Source organism: Aplidium turbinatum, chromosome 6 (assembly GCF_918807975.1).
Source record: "Aplidium turbinatum chromosome 6, kaAplTurb1.1, whole genome shotgun sequence".
Taxonomy (NCBI): Eukaryota; Metazoa; Chordata; class Ascidiacea; order Aplousobranchia; family Polyclinidae; genus Aplidium; species Aplidium turbinatum.
Genome location: NC_137477.1, coordinates 12,123,572 through 12,142,433, shown reverse-complemented (window position 1 = coordinate 12,142,433; position 18,862 = coordinate 12,123,572). Strand labels below are relative to the sequence as shown.

Below are 18,862 nucleotides of genomic sequence, written 5' to 3'. Positions count from 1 at the left end.
CAAACTTTGGACAGATGTCCAGTTTTCCAGCAGCAATTTCAGCGACAATGTTGCTGCTTGATGATCAACTTTAAAATTAGTGAATAATTCAATGTTACTTTTGATATCTGATTTTCTGAAATTTGAGTTTCATGATAAGTTACCTAATCTGGAGTCTGCTTGTTTCAGAGATTGTAGTAATGCAGCTACACATGTGTGACGAAAGTTCTGCAATCACATTAAATAATTAAGCGTGATACTTTTTCTTCAATTGTCCCATGCAGTTTGTAACACGCTATGCATCCATACAAGGATTCAGCAAAAATTATTGGTTTTGTATAGTTTTAGCGTCGCCAGATGCTGAAACAATGTAAAAATCGACTTTTTCTGACTGAGACTACCCTCACCTTGGGGTTAATTTTCGGCTCAGTCGCTAATTCTAGACAACCCTCATTATCTTAAATTATTTTTGCCAAGTCAGCCAACCAGCCTTTTTTCTCAGTGATTCCAAAAGCGCTGATAAGCTGATTGAGTTATCGCGTTCAGATCGAGTAGTGCCTTGTAGTAGCTTATCCATCACACAAAATAATTATAATATGGTATTTTCTAAAAACTAACAATAAAATAAAATACACGATACAAAAATAAAGTTTTTGCGATCACGATGCGAAAGATTCAACAACTACCAGGGTTGAAGCAACCAGGAAAAGATTTGTCGTGTTTTGCCGGTGAAGTCACGTATTATTTTAACGTTAAACTTCGTTGGATCAATGAAAGAATTTAGTCAGGGTACATAAAAGTTATGCCAACAGTCCATATTCATTTGTGCTACAAAAGAAGGTAGATTTTTGACTTGCAGCTTGAGTAATTTTACGTCGAACCGATGAAAAAAATACTGAATCTGCATCCGGACTGCGCCGAATGCCACGAAACGACTAATCACTTTCTCAATCCCATTGGCTCTCAAGGCATGTCTCTGTTAAAGAGGATTTTGTTTTCTTTTCCCCACTTGGTCATCGTCCGGATAATGTATTCTACTTGAGGGTTGTTTGTATTCCTGAGTAGCATCAGGATCTCGCGCAACGTGTCCCTGGATGTAAAACATTTCGAGGATGAGTCAGCTAACAAAGTTATAAAACGACAGCCCGAGCAAACGAACCGGCAACATAACATGTTCGATAAATCAGGAGTCGTGGGTTCGATCCCAGTGTTGGTCGTATCTATAATGGCGAATCGTTTGTTGTTGAGAGACATCAGCGACGGAATCAACGATGTTACTGTGAACTGAACACCGGGATCTGATTTGATGGAAACGAACCGCAAGAACGTATAATTCTGGCTCAGCGTCATTTCTGACGACAACAACAAGTGATGAAGTTGTGAATGTAAATATGTTTAACCATAGACAGATAAAGTCACCTCTTTACCAAAATTGTAAATATGTTTAGTTAAGGTTAATTCACGTTGAGTTTGTAGCCTACACTTGCAAAGAATATGATTATACCAACCAACAAATTAGTACTTTTTTACATTGAATCAATGCAAAATGGGTTGATTTGCTGGCTGTTTTTTTTTCTTTTGGAACAATTTTGTATTGGGATATACTTCCAACATTGATTCAGCGCAAAACTGATGACTTTTTCTTTGTAACCTTTGCCCATACATACTTGGGTTCATGTCCTGCGATGATGGATTGAAACAACCCAACACAGGCCCCTCTCTTTCCTTCCCAGTATTCGGGGTTGGGGTCAAGTCTTTCCAACACGTCAAAGGCTTTTGCAGACACGTAGAACTCTCCCATCTGTGAAAATAAAATACGATAATGTTGGTTTGGTTTTGAATCTTTATCCTCGGACTGACAAAACCTTGATTGGTTATTCCTGGTAGTTTCGCATACTTGTAGAGGCTCTTTTTCTATTTCAAAGCTGCTTTGTACTACATGAACATAATTTTCGGTTTGTTTAAAACATGTTGATTTCCCGAAACAATGCACCAAATATTTCTTCTTACTTATGAAGTGATAATTCAAGCAACACCCCCAACTGTTGTAACCAGTGCATTGCCTCAGTGTCCGAAAACTGCACACAACGTACCAATATAAAAAGTAGTGATGTGACGATTGACCGGGTAATAATGCATGTGCCATTGTGCCTATAAAACAAGTTGCCAGTACAAACCTTGTAAGTGTCGTTTGCGATCAACTGAAGAAGACTGAACGATTCTCCTGAAGTCTCCATCTTCAGGTACAACTCCCAAGCCAACCTTGCTCGTTTGTTCATAATATCTGAACAGCAGGGACTTTTTTTAAAGTTTTCATTCATAAAATTGCTTATTTTATACTATAACTAAACTAAAACTTTTAACATTCGATCCTAATTTTACAGTTTTAATGCGATTTTCCATACGTAAAGCAATTAACGTGCACTTCAGTCTACATTTTACAACAATACCACTATGTCTATTTGTCCGCTGTTTTCGACTAAATGGTTAGAGCTTCAAGCTTGTTGCTTACTTTAAATAGAAAAAAAAATTACTAACGTGTTTGTAACAGTAATCTCACAGTAGATTTAAGTCCACGTAGTTACATAGGCTACATGATTTTTCATTGTACGAGATGTGGTAATTACAGTTTATTGTATCACTTCACTTACAGCAGCGAGCCAGCCAGCTCAAGTAAACGTAGTCACTTTTCATTTTCTCGCTTTGAATCAGAAGAAAGATCTTAATAAAAAATAATTTGAATTAGCAACATAAAACAAAATCATAAAATTAGGACCAAAACATCGGACTCATGTCAGTACTACGATAGTGACCGTTTGAAGCACCATAAAGACTTCTGGAACTGAACAAGCTACATTCCAAGTATCTTTACCTCAAAAAACGGATAAAGGTAATTTATATAAAAACAGTGTGATTCTATTTGAATAAGCTTAACTGAAGATGATCTAGCTGATCGAAAAGCTATATTTGATTGAACTGACTCGTGTGAAAATAAATTTTTTTGCATAATGTGGTTATGCATTCGTCAGCATTAGATGAAATGATAGTCCAGGATAACGCACGACGAAACGGCTAGACACAACAACGTTTATGATTAAAAAGATTTCAAGGCGGAAAACTCATAATTTGTCAGTTATTTCAACACAACAGATTCTAGATACGTCACACTTCTTACTTACTTCTTCAGCTTCTTTATAGTTCCCAGATGCTGCCTTGGCCTGTCCATAGTTGAAGTTGAACGCGTCGTCATTATAAAAGTAACTCTGCAAATAAATAACGTCAGAGTAATGCAATATCTAACAGTATCAAAAGATTCTCAAAACTGACACTATCAAGATGCCAAACGCCAGGATACCATTTTTTTTCTTCTTCTAAATACAGATAAGTCCAAGCGTCAGGTTTCAACATGCCACTTTCCCAGACATGGCACCAGGTACACGTGATTAATAGCAATGCGTACAAGATAAATTTTAACCTTTGCAAGAAAACACACGTTTGTCTGAAATCCTAAAAAAAATAGCGAAACAGCCTACCGCGTTTTTCTGATGACTACGTCAATAAGCGTCAAAAATTAATGTAAATATGAGATTATAGCCACAGCACCTTGATCGAGTTAAGATAGATTAAGACGTCATCGAATTGTTTGAGTAAGAAAAAGCAGGAAGCCATGCACTGCCGGCCAGGTATCGTATCTGCAGATATTGCAACGTTGACAACAGTTAGTATTTTATAATTTTCCGGTCGAAATTTAATTGTACTTAAAATTTCAACCAGCCAGGTGGCTTAGCGGTTGAAGTGTCCGCCTCTAAATCAGTAGACACGGGTTCATCACCCTGTCGGGGCATACTGAAGTTTTTTTTAAAGTTCTGAACAGTATAATAATGTATTCGACTGCGCCTTTATACAATCTCACTGTTTAGTTTGCAAAGCGCTTAGAGTAAAGCAAATCTACCATATGGATACAGCGCTATATAAAAACACAAAACAATTATTATATTTTGAACACAGATTTGGCTTGTAAGTTTGTTATGTCTTTGATAAGATAGTCTGATATCCCAACACCTTTCACAGCCACACTAAACTGACAGTTGAAAGAATATAGCAGAGGGTATTAATAATAAACAAGCAAAACCAAATCTATGCATTGTAGCACAAGGTTTGTTGCAGTCAGAAATTACAAAGTTACTACATGTGATTGGTGTTTCCATTCGAATAAAGCCGCATGAAATTAATAAAGACAAACTTATCACGTGTTTTTTCTATATCAAAAATTACTGACATTAAGCAACAGGAAATATGAAGATATTGTTCGATAATAAAATTCGCTTTCAACTTACCGCATTCACTAGCGGAACCACCAACCAACTGGAAGTACTGTTGTGCTACCTTGACGTGCTCTCTCTGAAAATGCAACAAATGAAGACATGTTTCATATTAGAGAATATATATCAGATGTAGTAGCGTACTTAAAGCGCAGAAAACAAAATCGAGTAATTTAACCGTGGTACTTCAAATAAAACTGAAGTAAGAATAAATAGTATAACCAAGAATAGTGTAAGGAAAATATTTTTGCAGACCGTTGATCCTAGCACGTACCGATTGTTGCTCTTGGCCGAGAGAAGCATTCACAACAGCCTTGATGATGTATTCCTGGGGGTTTGTGGGTTCGTGATCCTTTATCAGCTCATAAGCCTCCATTAAATCGTCTGCAAATAATCCCAAAGCGTAATATGTGCTCATGGTTGCTCTGCGCAAGTTTGACCGGTGTAAATAATACATCTCAGTCCTGGACGTCAATTGTAATGCAGATCAATTGAGTGACCTAAAGGTAGAGTGGCCCAAGTCGAAAATCTTCATTTTGAGTAAATCGACTTCAAAGTTAGGCACTTTTTTTACTATGAAGGTGAAGTTGAATCTATCCAGTGAAGTACAGGGAATAATTCATATGACTACAAAAATTTTTTCGGAAAATTGTGTGGTCATATGACGTCACGTTTTTTTTTTATTAGCTTTTTTTATACTTGGGTCACTCTACTGTTTGTATTTTTAGCGAAAAAGTGACCCAAGTTTACTTGGTTTTGCAAAAATTCATAATTTCCCAACAGTAAACTGGCCCATCTAAAAAAATTTGAATAAAAATAAATAAATAAATGCCTGTTTTAATGAAATTTTATCCACTGGATAATTGCAACGCATATTTTTGGATTGGGGCAGGATAAATTTGACTTACGCTTAATATAATGAATCGTTTGGCAAGCAACTGGTACCAAAAATTTTCGTAAAAACGTTTTTACTTCAAAGTTCAGCATTCTGATCTAGCTCATGACATCATCAAAACTCAATAAGCAACCATAAATAAAACGGTACACGATCTGGGCGAAACCCTCTTGGGCGACGGACCATGTGGGCGACGGTAACGAAAGTTTAGCCGTTTAAAACAGTGGTGACCTATATAATTTATCTAGTTGCTTTGCGGCGTTACTGTTCATCGTGAAGCTTAAGAGAAACCCCTAAGAAAAGAGCCAAACGAAGACCTCCCAAGAGGAATGGCCAAAAAGTGGTTGACATCAGTTTTGAACGCTCCTTAACCGTTATCGAAACTTGTCAGTCGCAATACCGATGCTGATGGTGCATTCTGTTGAAACATTTTTCGGTATAAGCGACAGGCAGAAGAATCATCCGGCAACCACTGCAAAGTTCTGATTTCGTGTTACTTCAAGTCTTAAAATGTAATGACTGTCAGTCACAATGTGTTCTGTGAACTGCTGATCTCTAGAGCAGCAGTTCTTAACTTTTTGCCTTGTCGGCACCACCTTGAAATTACCAACCAGTTCTCGCACCCCTTCCTAGGATTGGCTGAAAAGTAATAGTCGCCTACAGTTTGAAATTTTTGTTGAAACCTGGTAAAATAACTTTGCTTCTTACGTCATATTATAACAAACCTTGATAATTCAGCATCCCCGCACCGCCGAGGCACAGGTCTCGCACCCCTTAGTGGTGTGTGCACCCCTAGTTAAGAGCATTCGGATTAAAAAATATCAGTTGACGTTCAGTAGCAGAGGACACAGCTTGTATTAACCACACGCAAATTAGTAGCTTTTACTGCAGTAAATGATTTTATTTTAAATGCCCACGTTCATTACATGAAGTCACACGGAATCAGAACTTTGCAGTGGTTGCCGGATGATTCTTCTGCCTGTCGCTTATACCGAAAAATGTTTCAACAAAATGCACCATCAGCATCGGTATTGCGACTGACAAGTTTCGATAACGGTTAAGGAGCGTTCAAAACTGATGTCAACCACTTTTTGGCCATTCCTCTTGGGAGGTCTTCGTTTGGCTCTTTTCTTAGGGGTTTCTCTTAAGCTTCACGATAAACCGTGACGTCGCAAAGCAACTAGATAAATTATATAGGTGTCACCACCGTTCCGAACGGCTAAACTTTCGTTACCGTCGCCCACTTTGGCCGTCACCCACATAAGCCGTGGCCCACTTCGACTGTCGCCCAAGAGGGTTTCGCCCAGATGTCGTGTACCGAAATAAAATGCTGTAACTTTCATTGCAATCACATATACAACAAGTATTCTCTGAAAAGAATTGTAAATTGATTATACAACAAGTACATGCTTCCGTACATTGCTGAAATAACTATATGACTGGTGTACACTGTACAGGTATATTAAATTGATCTACATCGGTTTATAAATATTTGCATGTTCCCGTTTTTCTATTGGTATCCTCAGTAGCATCAAAAGCAAAGACATGTGCTCATTGACGATTCACTCTAAAGTTTTCAATGCAAGTGTAAATGACAATATGTAAAACCCGGTAGCATGGAGTGAAAATGGAAAGCAATATTCCAGTGGTTCAAGGATAAACCCGATAAAAACTTCCCTTGCCCTGTAACCAGACAATTATCTCATTAAATTTCGGTATTGGCTGTTGGTATCAGCTATTGTATAATGCGAATAAAGAACCAACAGAGAGATGGGAATTAAGTTTTATTTTGTTAATGTTATGGAATTTATACACTCATAACATTTTATGTTATGCATGTTGACTGATGATGATATTTTGTCAAGCATATTGCATTATGTATGTATGCTACAACATGCACTGCCTTAGCTTGTTCAAAGTTCAACACGAATCCTGCGCTAAATTGGAACACTTTCACTATAGATAAAACTCTAGTTACATTCCCAAATCACCTTCCAAATACTTGTTCCAGATTCTCATTGTGCGAAAGCTTTCTTAGCACACCACCTTACAATCCCAAAAATCTGGAGAAGAGCTTTAGTACGGTAGTTGCCATCCTTGTTGTATATGTGATTACTTGTTGTATAATGTGATTACCTCACATACCTCACAAGCCACTGGAGGACCCAAGGAGTTATCGTCCGATATCCCTACTCTGTGTTCCTTTCAAAAAGTCTGGCTGATCTATGCCCGCGTCAACTCAATCATCAACCCGCTCCTTCCAAAAGAGCAAGCTGGATTTCGGCGCGGAAAATCCACCGTCGATCAGGTTACCCTCTTGAGTCTTGACCCAGACATCGAGGACTGCTTTGAGGCAAAAAAAGGCCGGTGCTGTCTTTCTAGATCCCACAGCTGCCTATGACACCGTATGGCATCGCGGCCTTACTTGCAAGCTGCTTTACCTGCTTCCTGACCGACATATGGTCCGTGTGATTATGGAACTTGTCAGGAATCGAAGCTTCACCCTCACCACTGGCAACTCACGGAGAAGCAGACTGAGACGTCTGAAAAACGGCGTCCCACAGGGATCGGTCCTGGCTTCAATTCGTTTCAACATCCACACCCACGACCTGCCAACCACAGTCTCCGCAAAATGCGCTTATGCGGACGACCCGGCAATTCTCCACTTCACGAAGTCGTGGGAAATCTAGAAGACACCTTGAGCCAGGACATGCAATGCAAACCCTTTCAGCTTATCTCCAAAACTGGCGACTGAAACTCAGCATACCAAAAATGTGGCAGCAGCTTTCCACCTGCACAATCGGGAAGCTTATCTTGAGATACATGTCCAGAACAACGGAAAATCTCTGTCCTTCTGCCCTGAACCAAAGTACCTTGGGGTGACACCAGACAGATCGCTCACGTACTGCCACCATTTGGTGTCACTGCGTAAGAAACTGACATTCCCGCGCTGCGCTACTTAAGCGCCTGGCAGGCTGTGTCTGTTCTAATTAACAGACACTGTCTAGTGTCTGCAGTATGCCTGTAATATAACAGCACAATCTTGGTGCGCAATGGCCCATAGTATTCCTAGCGTTTGTTCTTTGCAGTTGCACGTGGAATTTCAGCGTCGCGAACACACTTGCTCGTTCGTATGCATTATGACACAACAATGCAGAGACAAATCCCCATTGACTTATTGTGGAACAGTACTGCAACGCTGGGTTTCCGACAAGTGTCATTGTTACCATGCCAACTCAATTTACTAAGTTGTGGAAGAGTATACTGTTATTACAGATGTTGAGCTGTTATTGCTTTTGTAATTTTCTTCACGTATTGCAAGCCAAGTAAATGTGGTCCACTGTACTATTGGTTAGTTTTGATAACAAATACAAACCAAGTAGACTTGGGCCACTGTTGGATTTGTAATTTTTTTCAGTGATGAACCAAGTTTACTTGGGTCATATTTTTTTCTAACGATAGAACTTCCCAATTTTCCCAAAAAAATTTCGCATCTTTTGTTGTTCCTATGGAAGCAAAAACTCATTTTCGGTCCAAGTTGACTTGGGCCACTCTACCTTTAGGTCACTCAATTTTGCTCACTTTAGATCATGTCAGTTCAAATACAGCACCGTCTGAATTATTTACTCATGCCAAAAAAGAAGCATTTTTTAATTTTTTTCATCTGTTGCAAAAAAAGCTCACTTTGGTAACCACCATTAGTAGTAATTGATATGCCGTTCACTGTTATTAACCACTTGTTTAACCATTGACTCAATACGTTTTATGTAATTTTTCTTGATTTCTTCATCATTTATTTCTTCATGGCTACAAACTATTAGCTCAACTCAAAAACTTACTAAAAAATCACTTGATCATCAAACCTTATCTTAGAAAGTAATCAGATTAAAGCTGAGGACGCAAGCACAGTAGCATGTTATTGCATACACATTAATGGAAGAAATGTTGGAATATTAAACTTAACATGACAATTGTAGTGTTAATGACAATTTTTCTAACTTTGAACGTGTTCACTTTTGATTGTTTCTGACGAACCTTAATTTTTTTGAGCATTCGTTTTATTTTACTCTTCAAACAATAAATTGTGTTTACATTTCAAGGTAAAATGACATCACACATTCAGTGGTGATACAAAACCAAATCAGTAAAGCGGCAAATGTATCTATTGACGAGATAGTTTGGTACCTTGTCGCAAGTAGTATATGACGAGATTCAGTCTGGCTTCAGGGATGACATCAATTAGAGGGGGGAGTACCTGTAAAGCCCCCTCACCTCCTCTGAACACAACCTGTGGGAAACAAAGAAACTGTTTCAAGAAGATGAAAGGACACTGTGATAAATGGTAATTATATTTACAAATTTAAATAATTAATAATTGAAGTTCATGTCACACCTGATGACAATAACTGATGAAATGTTTTTTATCGGATTGTTCTCTTAGTGTGGCTAGTCAATGGCCGTAGAAGAAACAAAATCTTGCAATGCTTCTTTTATTGCAAAATACAGTGCTATGTAATCAAAAAATAAAGAGCCCAAAATGTAGATACTAAACTCATGTTCAGCAAACAAACGTTTCGAAAACTATACTGTCTTCATCTTCAGTGTTATAAATGTAAGCAGTAAGAAGTAAGAAGATGAAAGAAGATGAATAAAGAAATAATGATAATAAAGAAATAATGAAAATAATGATATAAAATGTAAGTAGATGAAGACAGTATAGTTTTCGAAACGTTTGTTTGCTGAACATGAGTTTAGTATCTACATTTTGGGCTCTTTATTTTTTGATTAGATTAACCAGGCGTTCCAACCATTTTGCTCCACAGTGCTATGTGTTAGTTACATATCAGTTTACACGCATTTGAATTACGTTCAACTTACCAAATTATGCTTAACAAGTTCAGAAGCGAATGAGAAGGCAGATGATGAGACGTCTTGCAAGTGCTTCAACTCCGCCTCAGCTGCCTTGCCGTTGTAGAGCTTAAAGTGGTTGCAAGCTTTCAGATTGACTGCAATTGCGCTGTCCGAGTGGACTTGGAGATAAACAGCGAGCACTTCCTATAACGACAAAGATTTTAAAAACGTTACATGACCCAGACAGAAAACCACTCGCTTTTTACATTGATTCAACGTCTGCAAATGGTAGTAAGAATTATATATTACCTGTGAAACGTCATAGTAATCCAACTTGTAATAACAAAGAGCCACATAGACATTCAGAGCAAGAAATTCTCTGCAAAGCAAAATCAAATATTGTGTAGATGAAGCTACGAGCCCATAGCGACAATAAGCCTGACCTGATGTATAAGTTTATTAATTAGCATTAAATCAACGATGTTACAACTTAAACGGACACAAACTTAAAATTGATTCAATAGATTGTGTTTTACAAATTGCTTAAAAGTCGCTTTTGTATGATAGCCAAAATCAAGGGAAGGTTGAAAGAATGTTGTACGCTTCATACTATGCACCCATAAATAAACTGACCGATTTTCCAATAATATCTTTTTGTAAATATCAATGGCCTCTTGGTAATGTGACCTCATGTAGTGGATGGACGCCAGACACAGCTGGTCTTCAAATTGATCTTGCAGGTTCTTATGGAATGACATTAACCGTTTCTCATCACCAAACTGAAACAACCATGCAATCGTTCGCGTATATACAAAAACATTGTAATTTGTCATTTTAACTTCATCACATACGGGGTGACTGCACACAGCTGCTTTTCTATGAGCAGATGGCTATCATGTAAAATACACTGGTGTACATGAGAAACAATCTGATTTGGTAGAAACAGTTTGTTTTACAACAATATTTTTTAACAGATTATGCATTGAATTTTTTTTTACAAGTTATATACAAGATCAAGCACGGCTTGCCTGACTTAAAAATAACAAGCTGTTAAAGGCCGTCGCCAGAAAAATGTAACGTCGCAGTTCCAAGTAAGTTTCATATTAGCGATATTAACATATTTGTTCTGCAAACACCAACCTGCCATGTTATCAATCTAGGCACCTTGCCTGCATCAGCAGTCCAATACGGTACCATGCTTTTTTTAAATTGAGAACAAATAAGACACATAAGACACCCAGGTATACGTTACGGACTTACCTTATGAGAAAGGTGAAAGGCGAGTCTATTCTGCAGTGAAGATGGTGGAGCTTAAGTAAATAGAATTCGTTTAACTACGTTGAAATAAATGTTTTTAAAACAGTTCGCATAAACTATGTATCACCAGTCACCACATTTCTTATTGATCTGGGAGCAATCAAACGTACTAGAGGCCTTTATTTCTTCAGTATCTTTAAAGTTTAAAAGCTGAAATTTAAGTACAACACAAATGAACTTTAAAGCATAATGTTGAAACAGCAACATTGCTGAAGCATAAACCTACCAATATAATACTGTAGAAAAGTTCAATTTTTTATCTTAACTTTTAGAAACATTGAACACAACATCACACAAACCTTTGTTGCAAGCTGCATCAGCATCCTTGTACATGCCAAGATAAAAACACACGCAAGACAAATTGACCAAAATGTTTGGGTCAATGTTTGGCTGTTTAGATAGTTGGTTATAAACCTGAAAAAGTAAAAAAAAAACAGTAAATCAATTCCTCACAATTTGATAGATAAAAAATCAAAGCACCACATGATTTCAGATAGTTGTGTTCTTGTGTTGACTCAGCCACGAGGAAGAACACATTAACAAATTAGAGGCAATTCTATTCATTTACTATACTTGCTATCTTACACAGCTTTCAAAGAGTCAAATATATTGCATAGTGCAGAGGTGACAAACTTGCAGACCGCGGGCCGCATGCGGCCCGTCAAAGAATTTTGTGCGGTCCAAAACAATTTGACAATCGCTCATGCATTCTTCTCTCGTGTTGACGCTATATGTCAGGGCATCCGTTGGTTAGCCGCTGCCTGGTGTCGTCATCGATAGAAACTAGGGTTTTCATACCATGAGATGGTCTGTATAGCCGGCAATCCTTGATAATGCGGGCTGCCGTCTGCATTTCACCACACTCACAAGCAGCACTCTCTGCCAAGCCCCAGCGCAGCATGTCTGCACCATAGCGTTCAACACCAGTGAGCAAACGGTTACGCCTTGATGAGGCAAGTCTAGAGAGGCCATGGCCCAGCTGGTTCTCGGGCGGGGATCTGAATACTTGGCGAAGTGGGGATGTGCTGCTTGACCATTTTTCACACCATGCCGTGTGGCACCACTGTTTGCTAGGGCTTCCACCAGATGCTGCCAGAAGGGCTTGTGCAGCGCGCACAAATGGCTTTCTTGATTTTAGCCGCTGCTTTCGTGGATATCTCAGCGTGGTTGGTGGTTGCGTGTAGCAGATGGCCGGGGTTTAGGGCTTTACGGCTCAGGGAAAGAATGGCACGTTGGCGCCGTATTGCAGCTGGCTCAATGTTTGCAAGGACAAGCAAGCAGTCAGTTGGAGTTGGACGCAGGCAACCTGTGACAGTTCGCAGGCAGCTGTTGATTGGCACATCGACAAGGTCAGTATGGGGCTGGGCGCTTCTGCACGCTCATGCATTAAAGACAAAAGACATCTCAAAGCTGTTTTATGCCTTCACTGGTACACCTTTCCTTTGCTATTTTCTTGCCCTGAACACTTTGCCTAAAGAAGTCGTTACAGGTCGAGGCTGACAGGTGAAAATCTTAGTATGCAGTCGAGAGTTGCCACATCATCTGTTTGACCTAATATTGAACGCTTAGTCCAGCAAAAAACTTTCCAAAAATCCCATTAAGCAAAAAAATTCAATGCTTCAATGTTATTTATTAAATATTTTATGCTTTAATGCTGCATTAGATAGCTTCAGCTGTATGATTCGCATGGGCTTTTGTTTGTTGTTTGAAAAATAAATTTCATTAACTGATTTGTTGTTTCGGAGCATAATGGTCGAAACATTTAGTCAACTTGAGCAAAAAGGGTAGAGCCAAAAAAAGAAGAAAGCATACTCATATGAAAGCAAACGCTTCGAAAATTAAACTGTCTTCATTATCAGTGCAAGTACTGTTGCTCTACCCTTTTGGCTCAAGTTAATTTGTTTTTATTTTTTACTTTTGTATGTTTTGATTTTGCGTAAGATAATTTCAACTGTGTGGGTTTTATTACTTTCATCTGCCCTTTGTTACATTTGATGAATAATATCTTGAGTCGCTTTTAAAAGATGTCATAGTAGGTTACGATTAAAAAGTTGTGTGGCCCGATAACTCATGTGTAATTGACAAAGTGGCCCGCGACCGCAAAAAGGTTCGTCACCCCTGGCATGGTGCAATGAGAAAAACGTTTAATAATTGCCATATATTTAATTAAAGCTTGCTGCATGAAACTAGTTTAAACATGTGCAAAAATTAACCACTCCAACTTCATTTTTATAAAGCTAACAATTAAATGCATTTGCCAAACATGATTAATCCCTAAACATATTCACCTCATAAGCCTTTTTGTAGTCACCAAGATGAAAGGCACAATACCCAATCCACAAATCAGTATCTTTATTACTCTTTCCAGCATTTTTTTCAAACTAGTACAAAAAAAAAACATCCGTTAATGTTCAGTCACTTGGTTTTATGGATCTATCCAACAACACTTAACTTATACTTTGTTAATTCAAAGATGAATCACAGCAATAGCACTTTTTCAAATACCTTACAATCATCATTGCATACCGTATATATAGCATATAAAAGCTTTCGTCTTGCAATTATGGAAAGTACTAAAATGCCAAATAGCAATAATCTATATTCAAACCAAGCATGGATATTCGACATTGGGCAATAGATATGACTTCAGATGTAGGGTTGATTTTACTGAAGTATAACATACGGCCTGCAGCATAACATAGAACAAACATAGAACAAAAATAGGGCAGAAAATAGCCTACCTCGAGTAAGGTAATAGCTCCTGTGTAATCACGAGCTTCAAGCATGTCTTCAACTTTTGGCATTTTCTTTTTACTTGCTTTTTCTTTGTCAACCGGGCCGCTGGCACCCATAGCTGCTTTTTGACGTGAAAGTATCTATGAATGCATAATTTGCACATTTATTCAAAATATATAAATGCTTTGTTCAAGCATCTAAACATAGATGTTGTAACACACCATTGTACCAACATACTTAGATCGAGAAAAAAAATACAACAGAGCCAAAGTCGCTGATCGGAGTTGCCACGTAAACATTTCAAAATTTTTCCCTTGAAACGATTGAGAGAAAAAATACAGAAGAGCCAAAGTCGGTGATTGGAGTTGTCGAAACAGTTAACCAGTAGTAAGTATCAGGCCGGCGATTTTTGCCTTTTTCAGTGACGAGGTCACTTGACATGCGCCATCACTATTCGACAAGCGCCGTGCCGTACGAAAAAAAAAAACGAAAAAAGGAAAATAAAAAGGAAAAAAAAACTGAGAGGACTAAACGTTGTCAGGTCGAGGAACAATCGGGGGGGGGAGGGGGCATCACGTGATGCAATCATAAAAGTGCTGACTTACGTAAACTTTTTTGCGCCAGGTACTTCAAAGTAAGGTCTAAAAGCAACGCTTCACACAAGAAACTCCCAAGGCGTCAGCGCCGCCATTTTGAACACTGCGGGAGAATGCTTTGATCGAAGTTCCAACGCCTGGCATCAAACATTTCGCAACACACGTTTCGTGCTATTCAACACAACGGGTTTGTATTGAGTTGTCAACATCTATGCCAGTTTGTATTTCGCCGTTTGAGCCAATTAACAATATCGCTCTGGTAAAATGACTGTTGGATACTTGCTATGAAAGTTTTTCACATGTAGAAAACAGCCTAGTTTCCCACCAGATGTTCAGAAATACAGATTAAAAAAGCCGCTATTTTTATGGAAAGGAGTTCTCTTCCAGAAGATTTTGAACACTGCGGGAAAATGCTTTGATCGAAATTTTAACGCCTGCCATCAAACATTTCGCCACACACGTTTCGTGCTATTCGACACAACGAGTTTCTTTTATAGATAAAATAACCGAAGTAGGCTACTTTTAGTTGTCAACGTGTTTGCAAGTTTATATTTATGTCTGACATATGCACTTGTTGTTCCAAGATTGCAGAAATGTTTTGCAATGTGAATAAAGAATAGTAGACAGATAAACACGGTTGCAACTCGACTTCCTTCCACTAAAGAGTTTCTGTGATTACGTAATGGGCGATTTTGCACATTAACAAAAGCACACAACCCAGCTAGCAAATCCCGTCGTTTTTACATTGATTCAACGTCTGCAGACGTTGAATCACAATGCATGACATTTATAAACAAGTTTGCTGGCTGGGAAGTCTGGACATCTGCAGGAAATTTGTCTCGTACCAGGCGAGATGCCATCCTTTGATAGATTTAACAATGATAGATTTATGTAGCCAGTGCATGATGACGAAAACAAATTAAGATTTCCTTTCCGTTATATAACTTAAAGCAGGTGATTAAAACAGGAGAAAATAATCGCAGAAGCACACAATAAAAGAACACAACAAAGCCTACTTATTACGCAAGTTTTTTACATTAAGAAAATAGCCTAGTTTCTGACCAGATGTTCAGAATCAGAAACACAGATGAGAAAGGCCGCTATATATAAAAGAGTTTGCTTCTAGAAGAACAGTAGGTAGTCACTGGGCGTGGACAAGGCAAGGTAATAGGCAAGTTGCAAGAATAGCATAGCTCTGCCCATCTACAGATAGGATAGTCTTCAGTATCTTATAATGACTAAAAAACGAAAGAATCCTCCGACAACACGGAAGCCAAAAGCTTCAGTCGGTCTTACCGAAAAGCGGTTAAGGTTCAGCAAACAGCGAGTGAAGTACGGGATCTGTTCGAAAGAGCTATCGAGAGAAGCATTGCCACGTCACTTTGGAACTTATCCTTCAGGTAAACTTCCGGCTAATAGCGTTTATTAGCCTAACGTCGCAAAGCATTCTCAATTTTGAACATGTTTAATTTAATAGTGGTAAGCAAAAGCATGCTTAATCAAATGCGCCTACTACGTTTTCACTTTTCAACAATAAAATTTTATAGATAAGCCCGTTCAAGTGCATAAGGAACAACGCATCGATACATTCTTTGCTCGACGAGACAGTGATAACGTTTTTGAGTTTGCCCAAGCACAACCAACAAGCAGTTCAAGTTCGGTCGGTGTGCTTCCATCTGCAAATATAAGGTCAGGCCCTGGCGATAGCACGGCTTCACTAGATGTTCAAGCTCATCAGGAAGCGAATCAGAAACCACCATATTGCAACACCGCCTTCGCTGGACATGTCATGCAAATGGACCCAACAAGGCTTCCTCGAATAATGCTTTGTGGTGAACAAGAAACAGGGAAAAGGCCCCTCTGAAAGACCGAAAATGAGATACAAAAATCAGCTGAAAGTCTCCTTCAGCCATGCAAACATTGATCTGGATTCATGGGAACAACTTACTTGCTAGTGACAGATTACTCTGGAGAAAAATAACTAGGGAAGGCACGGAAATTTTCGAAAAAAAAAAGGATACAAAAAGCCCAAGAAAAACGAAACACTAGAAAAGAAAAGTTAAAACTACCACGTCCCCCACCCTCCATACAATATTACTTTTGCCCACGTCTTTTCCATCATGGACTGGGCCTCCAAAGCCACATACCATCCGAAACCAAATTCGATTTGAAGACGAAACCAATGCTCGGACACGAGCTGGAGCCGACGAAAATAGCCAAAGGGCTTTTTTCTTTTGCGATCCTCAGTTTTGTATTTACAACAGTTCTCTTCCCGGAGCAAAACAATAATATACACGTCCGGTAGGTACACAACTTAGCGCTTGATACTCCTTTGCAATCACTCAATCAGCGTGCGATTAAAAATTTAAGTAAGTGACTCTGACATACATCCACACAACTTGTGCGGTAATTTGCGGCAAATGCTTTATCTGACTCTTGTGACATCATATTACTATTCGACAAACAAACGTAGAATTTTTGGTCGTTTGACAAGAAAGAAAAAATCGCAGCCCTGATAAGTATTTTGAAATAATAGTTGACAAACCAAATTTTGGGTTAGGGTTATTTTGATAAGCCAAACCTCACTTTTGCGTTAGGATTATCAAATTAAGATTGTAGCCCCTCTATGACAAATGATGACGAGCTGCCATACTGGAATGGTCTATTCACTTCCAACTAACGTTTCTAGACAAAATTACAAAAAAAAGTCACACTTATTTCGTGGTGGCCCATACAAATTTAATGATTAATTCCAAGGGAAAATTTTAAAATGTTTGCGGGAACTCCGATCAGTGACTTTGGCTTTGTTCTGTGTTTTCTCTTGATCTTTTCAGGGGATGAAATAGGTTGCATCCCTATTTGTACATGTTTATGACAATCATGACTTTTGCTGTGATTCCGTATTCATTGCAACTGTTAGAATATCATAAACAGAATCAAAGTGATTTAAACAAGTATATACAACAAAACTTTCAAAGTTTTGACAGTGAAATATTTATTGTCTTTCACTTAAAAATTATTTTTAAAGCTTACTTGTGGCAAATACGTTAAAAGTGGGTGAACGTTAAACTCCTAAAAATGATAAAATTGTACTAGGCAGCATAATCAAGTTTTTGGAAGAATCAGTACAACACATAAACAGAATAATATAAATACCTTAACAAAAATATATACAAAAAATTGTAAGTACCGTACAACATAAAAGTAAGGTAAAAACGTCTAATAAGCACTTACAATAGTTTTTTTGTAAATAGCAGGAAAAAGATGCTACCATTGCAATTTATTACATGGGGCTTTTGATTGCTAATCCAACTTTCAGAAAACATTTGTTTAATCACTTTCAACTTTTAGAATTGCTCCAAGTTATTTTATGATCTGAAGTTATGGCATGCATACAAAGAGCAGATTGTTCCGAGCATTGATATTTGAAAGCTCTTTTATATTCATAAATGCCCAAGTACCTTAAACTTTACAAAAACTACACTTTTATAAAGTGATCTTAGTGAATGAAAGTATGTAACTTATTTTGGACTTACCATTTTGAAAATATTGGAAAATTTATCTCAATAAAAATACTTCTAACATATCATTCATCAGTCACCTGAAATCTAAATATATATATAAAAAAAACACTAATTAAATTTTGATTAATAAATCAAAAAATAGAGCTAGCCAACATGTATTTTAAAAAGGGCTAGCCTATATGTACATCATGCATGCATTCTCAATAAAAAAGTATATCTCACTAAATAGAGCTTACCATAATGTCGCAGTAAATAAAAACTTAAAATCACACAATTTAAGCAGTAAAAACTATGTGAAAATAAATACTGTAAATCAATAATAACCATGCAGAAACCTATGACGGGTAGGCTAAAATAAAACAAAAATAGTGAAGTAGGCTATTATTATTACAATTTTATTGCAGACAAACTTTTTTATAATAAACACACAAAAACGACAAAACAAGCAAACCAAACTGTGTAATCAATTAGTAATCAAGATCCTATTGACAATACGGTAATCTTTGAATGACAGTAGGCTATTCAGATCTGCAAATACAGTCAGACATCAAACTGTTGCCTACCAGTACCTAACGCAACTAGCACTCACGGATAAAACACTAAACTACTTACAACCTATCTTTATGCTTCAGTTAGGTATCA

At 37.9% G+C, this 18,862-nt stretch overlaps 1 protein-coding gene across 1 annotated transcript; it reads right to left on the bottom strand.

Annotated features, from left to right (window-relative positions):
* Positions 1-338: 338 nt before the first annotated feature.
* LOC145771629 (intraflagellar transport protein 56-like) lies at positions 339-18,308 on the bottom strand. The gene is made up of 17 exons (XM_082583348.1): positions 18,233-18,308; positions 14,106-14,240; positions 13,653-13,745; positions 11,664-11,778; positions 11,308-11,357; positions 10,681-10,826; positions 10,357-10,426; positions 10,075-10,251; positions 9,382-9,484; positions 4,576-4,685; positions 4,317-4,380; positions 3,583-3,671; positions 3,159-3,242; positions 2,631-2,700; positions 2,157-2,263; positions 1,647-1,780; positions 339-1,069 (listed from the first exon to the last, which is right to left on the bottom strand). The coding sequence occupies exons 1-17, from the start codon at positions 18,233-18,235 to the stop codon at positions 943-945; spliced, it is 1,677 nt and encodes a 558-aa protein (XP_082439474.1). The 5' UTR covers positions 18,236-18,308; the 3' UTR covers positions 339-942.
* Between the last annotated feature and the right edge of the window lie 554 nt (positions 18,309-18,862).

Bases quoted from the DNA above. Each gene is read 5' to 3' on its own strand.
- LOC145771629 (XM_082583348.1), bottom strand. The intron at 11,779-13,652 runs GTGAATATGTTT...TTACTTTTTCAG, and splicing joins ACTACAAAAAGGCTTATGAG to GTTTATAACCAACTATCTAA. The intron at 10,427-10,680 runs GTCAGTTTATTT...TTTGCTTTGCAG, and splicing joins AAGATATTATTGGAAAATCG to AGAATTTCTTGCTCTGAATG.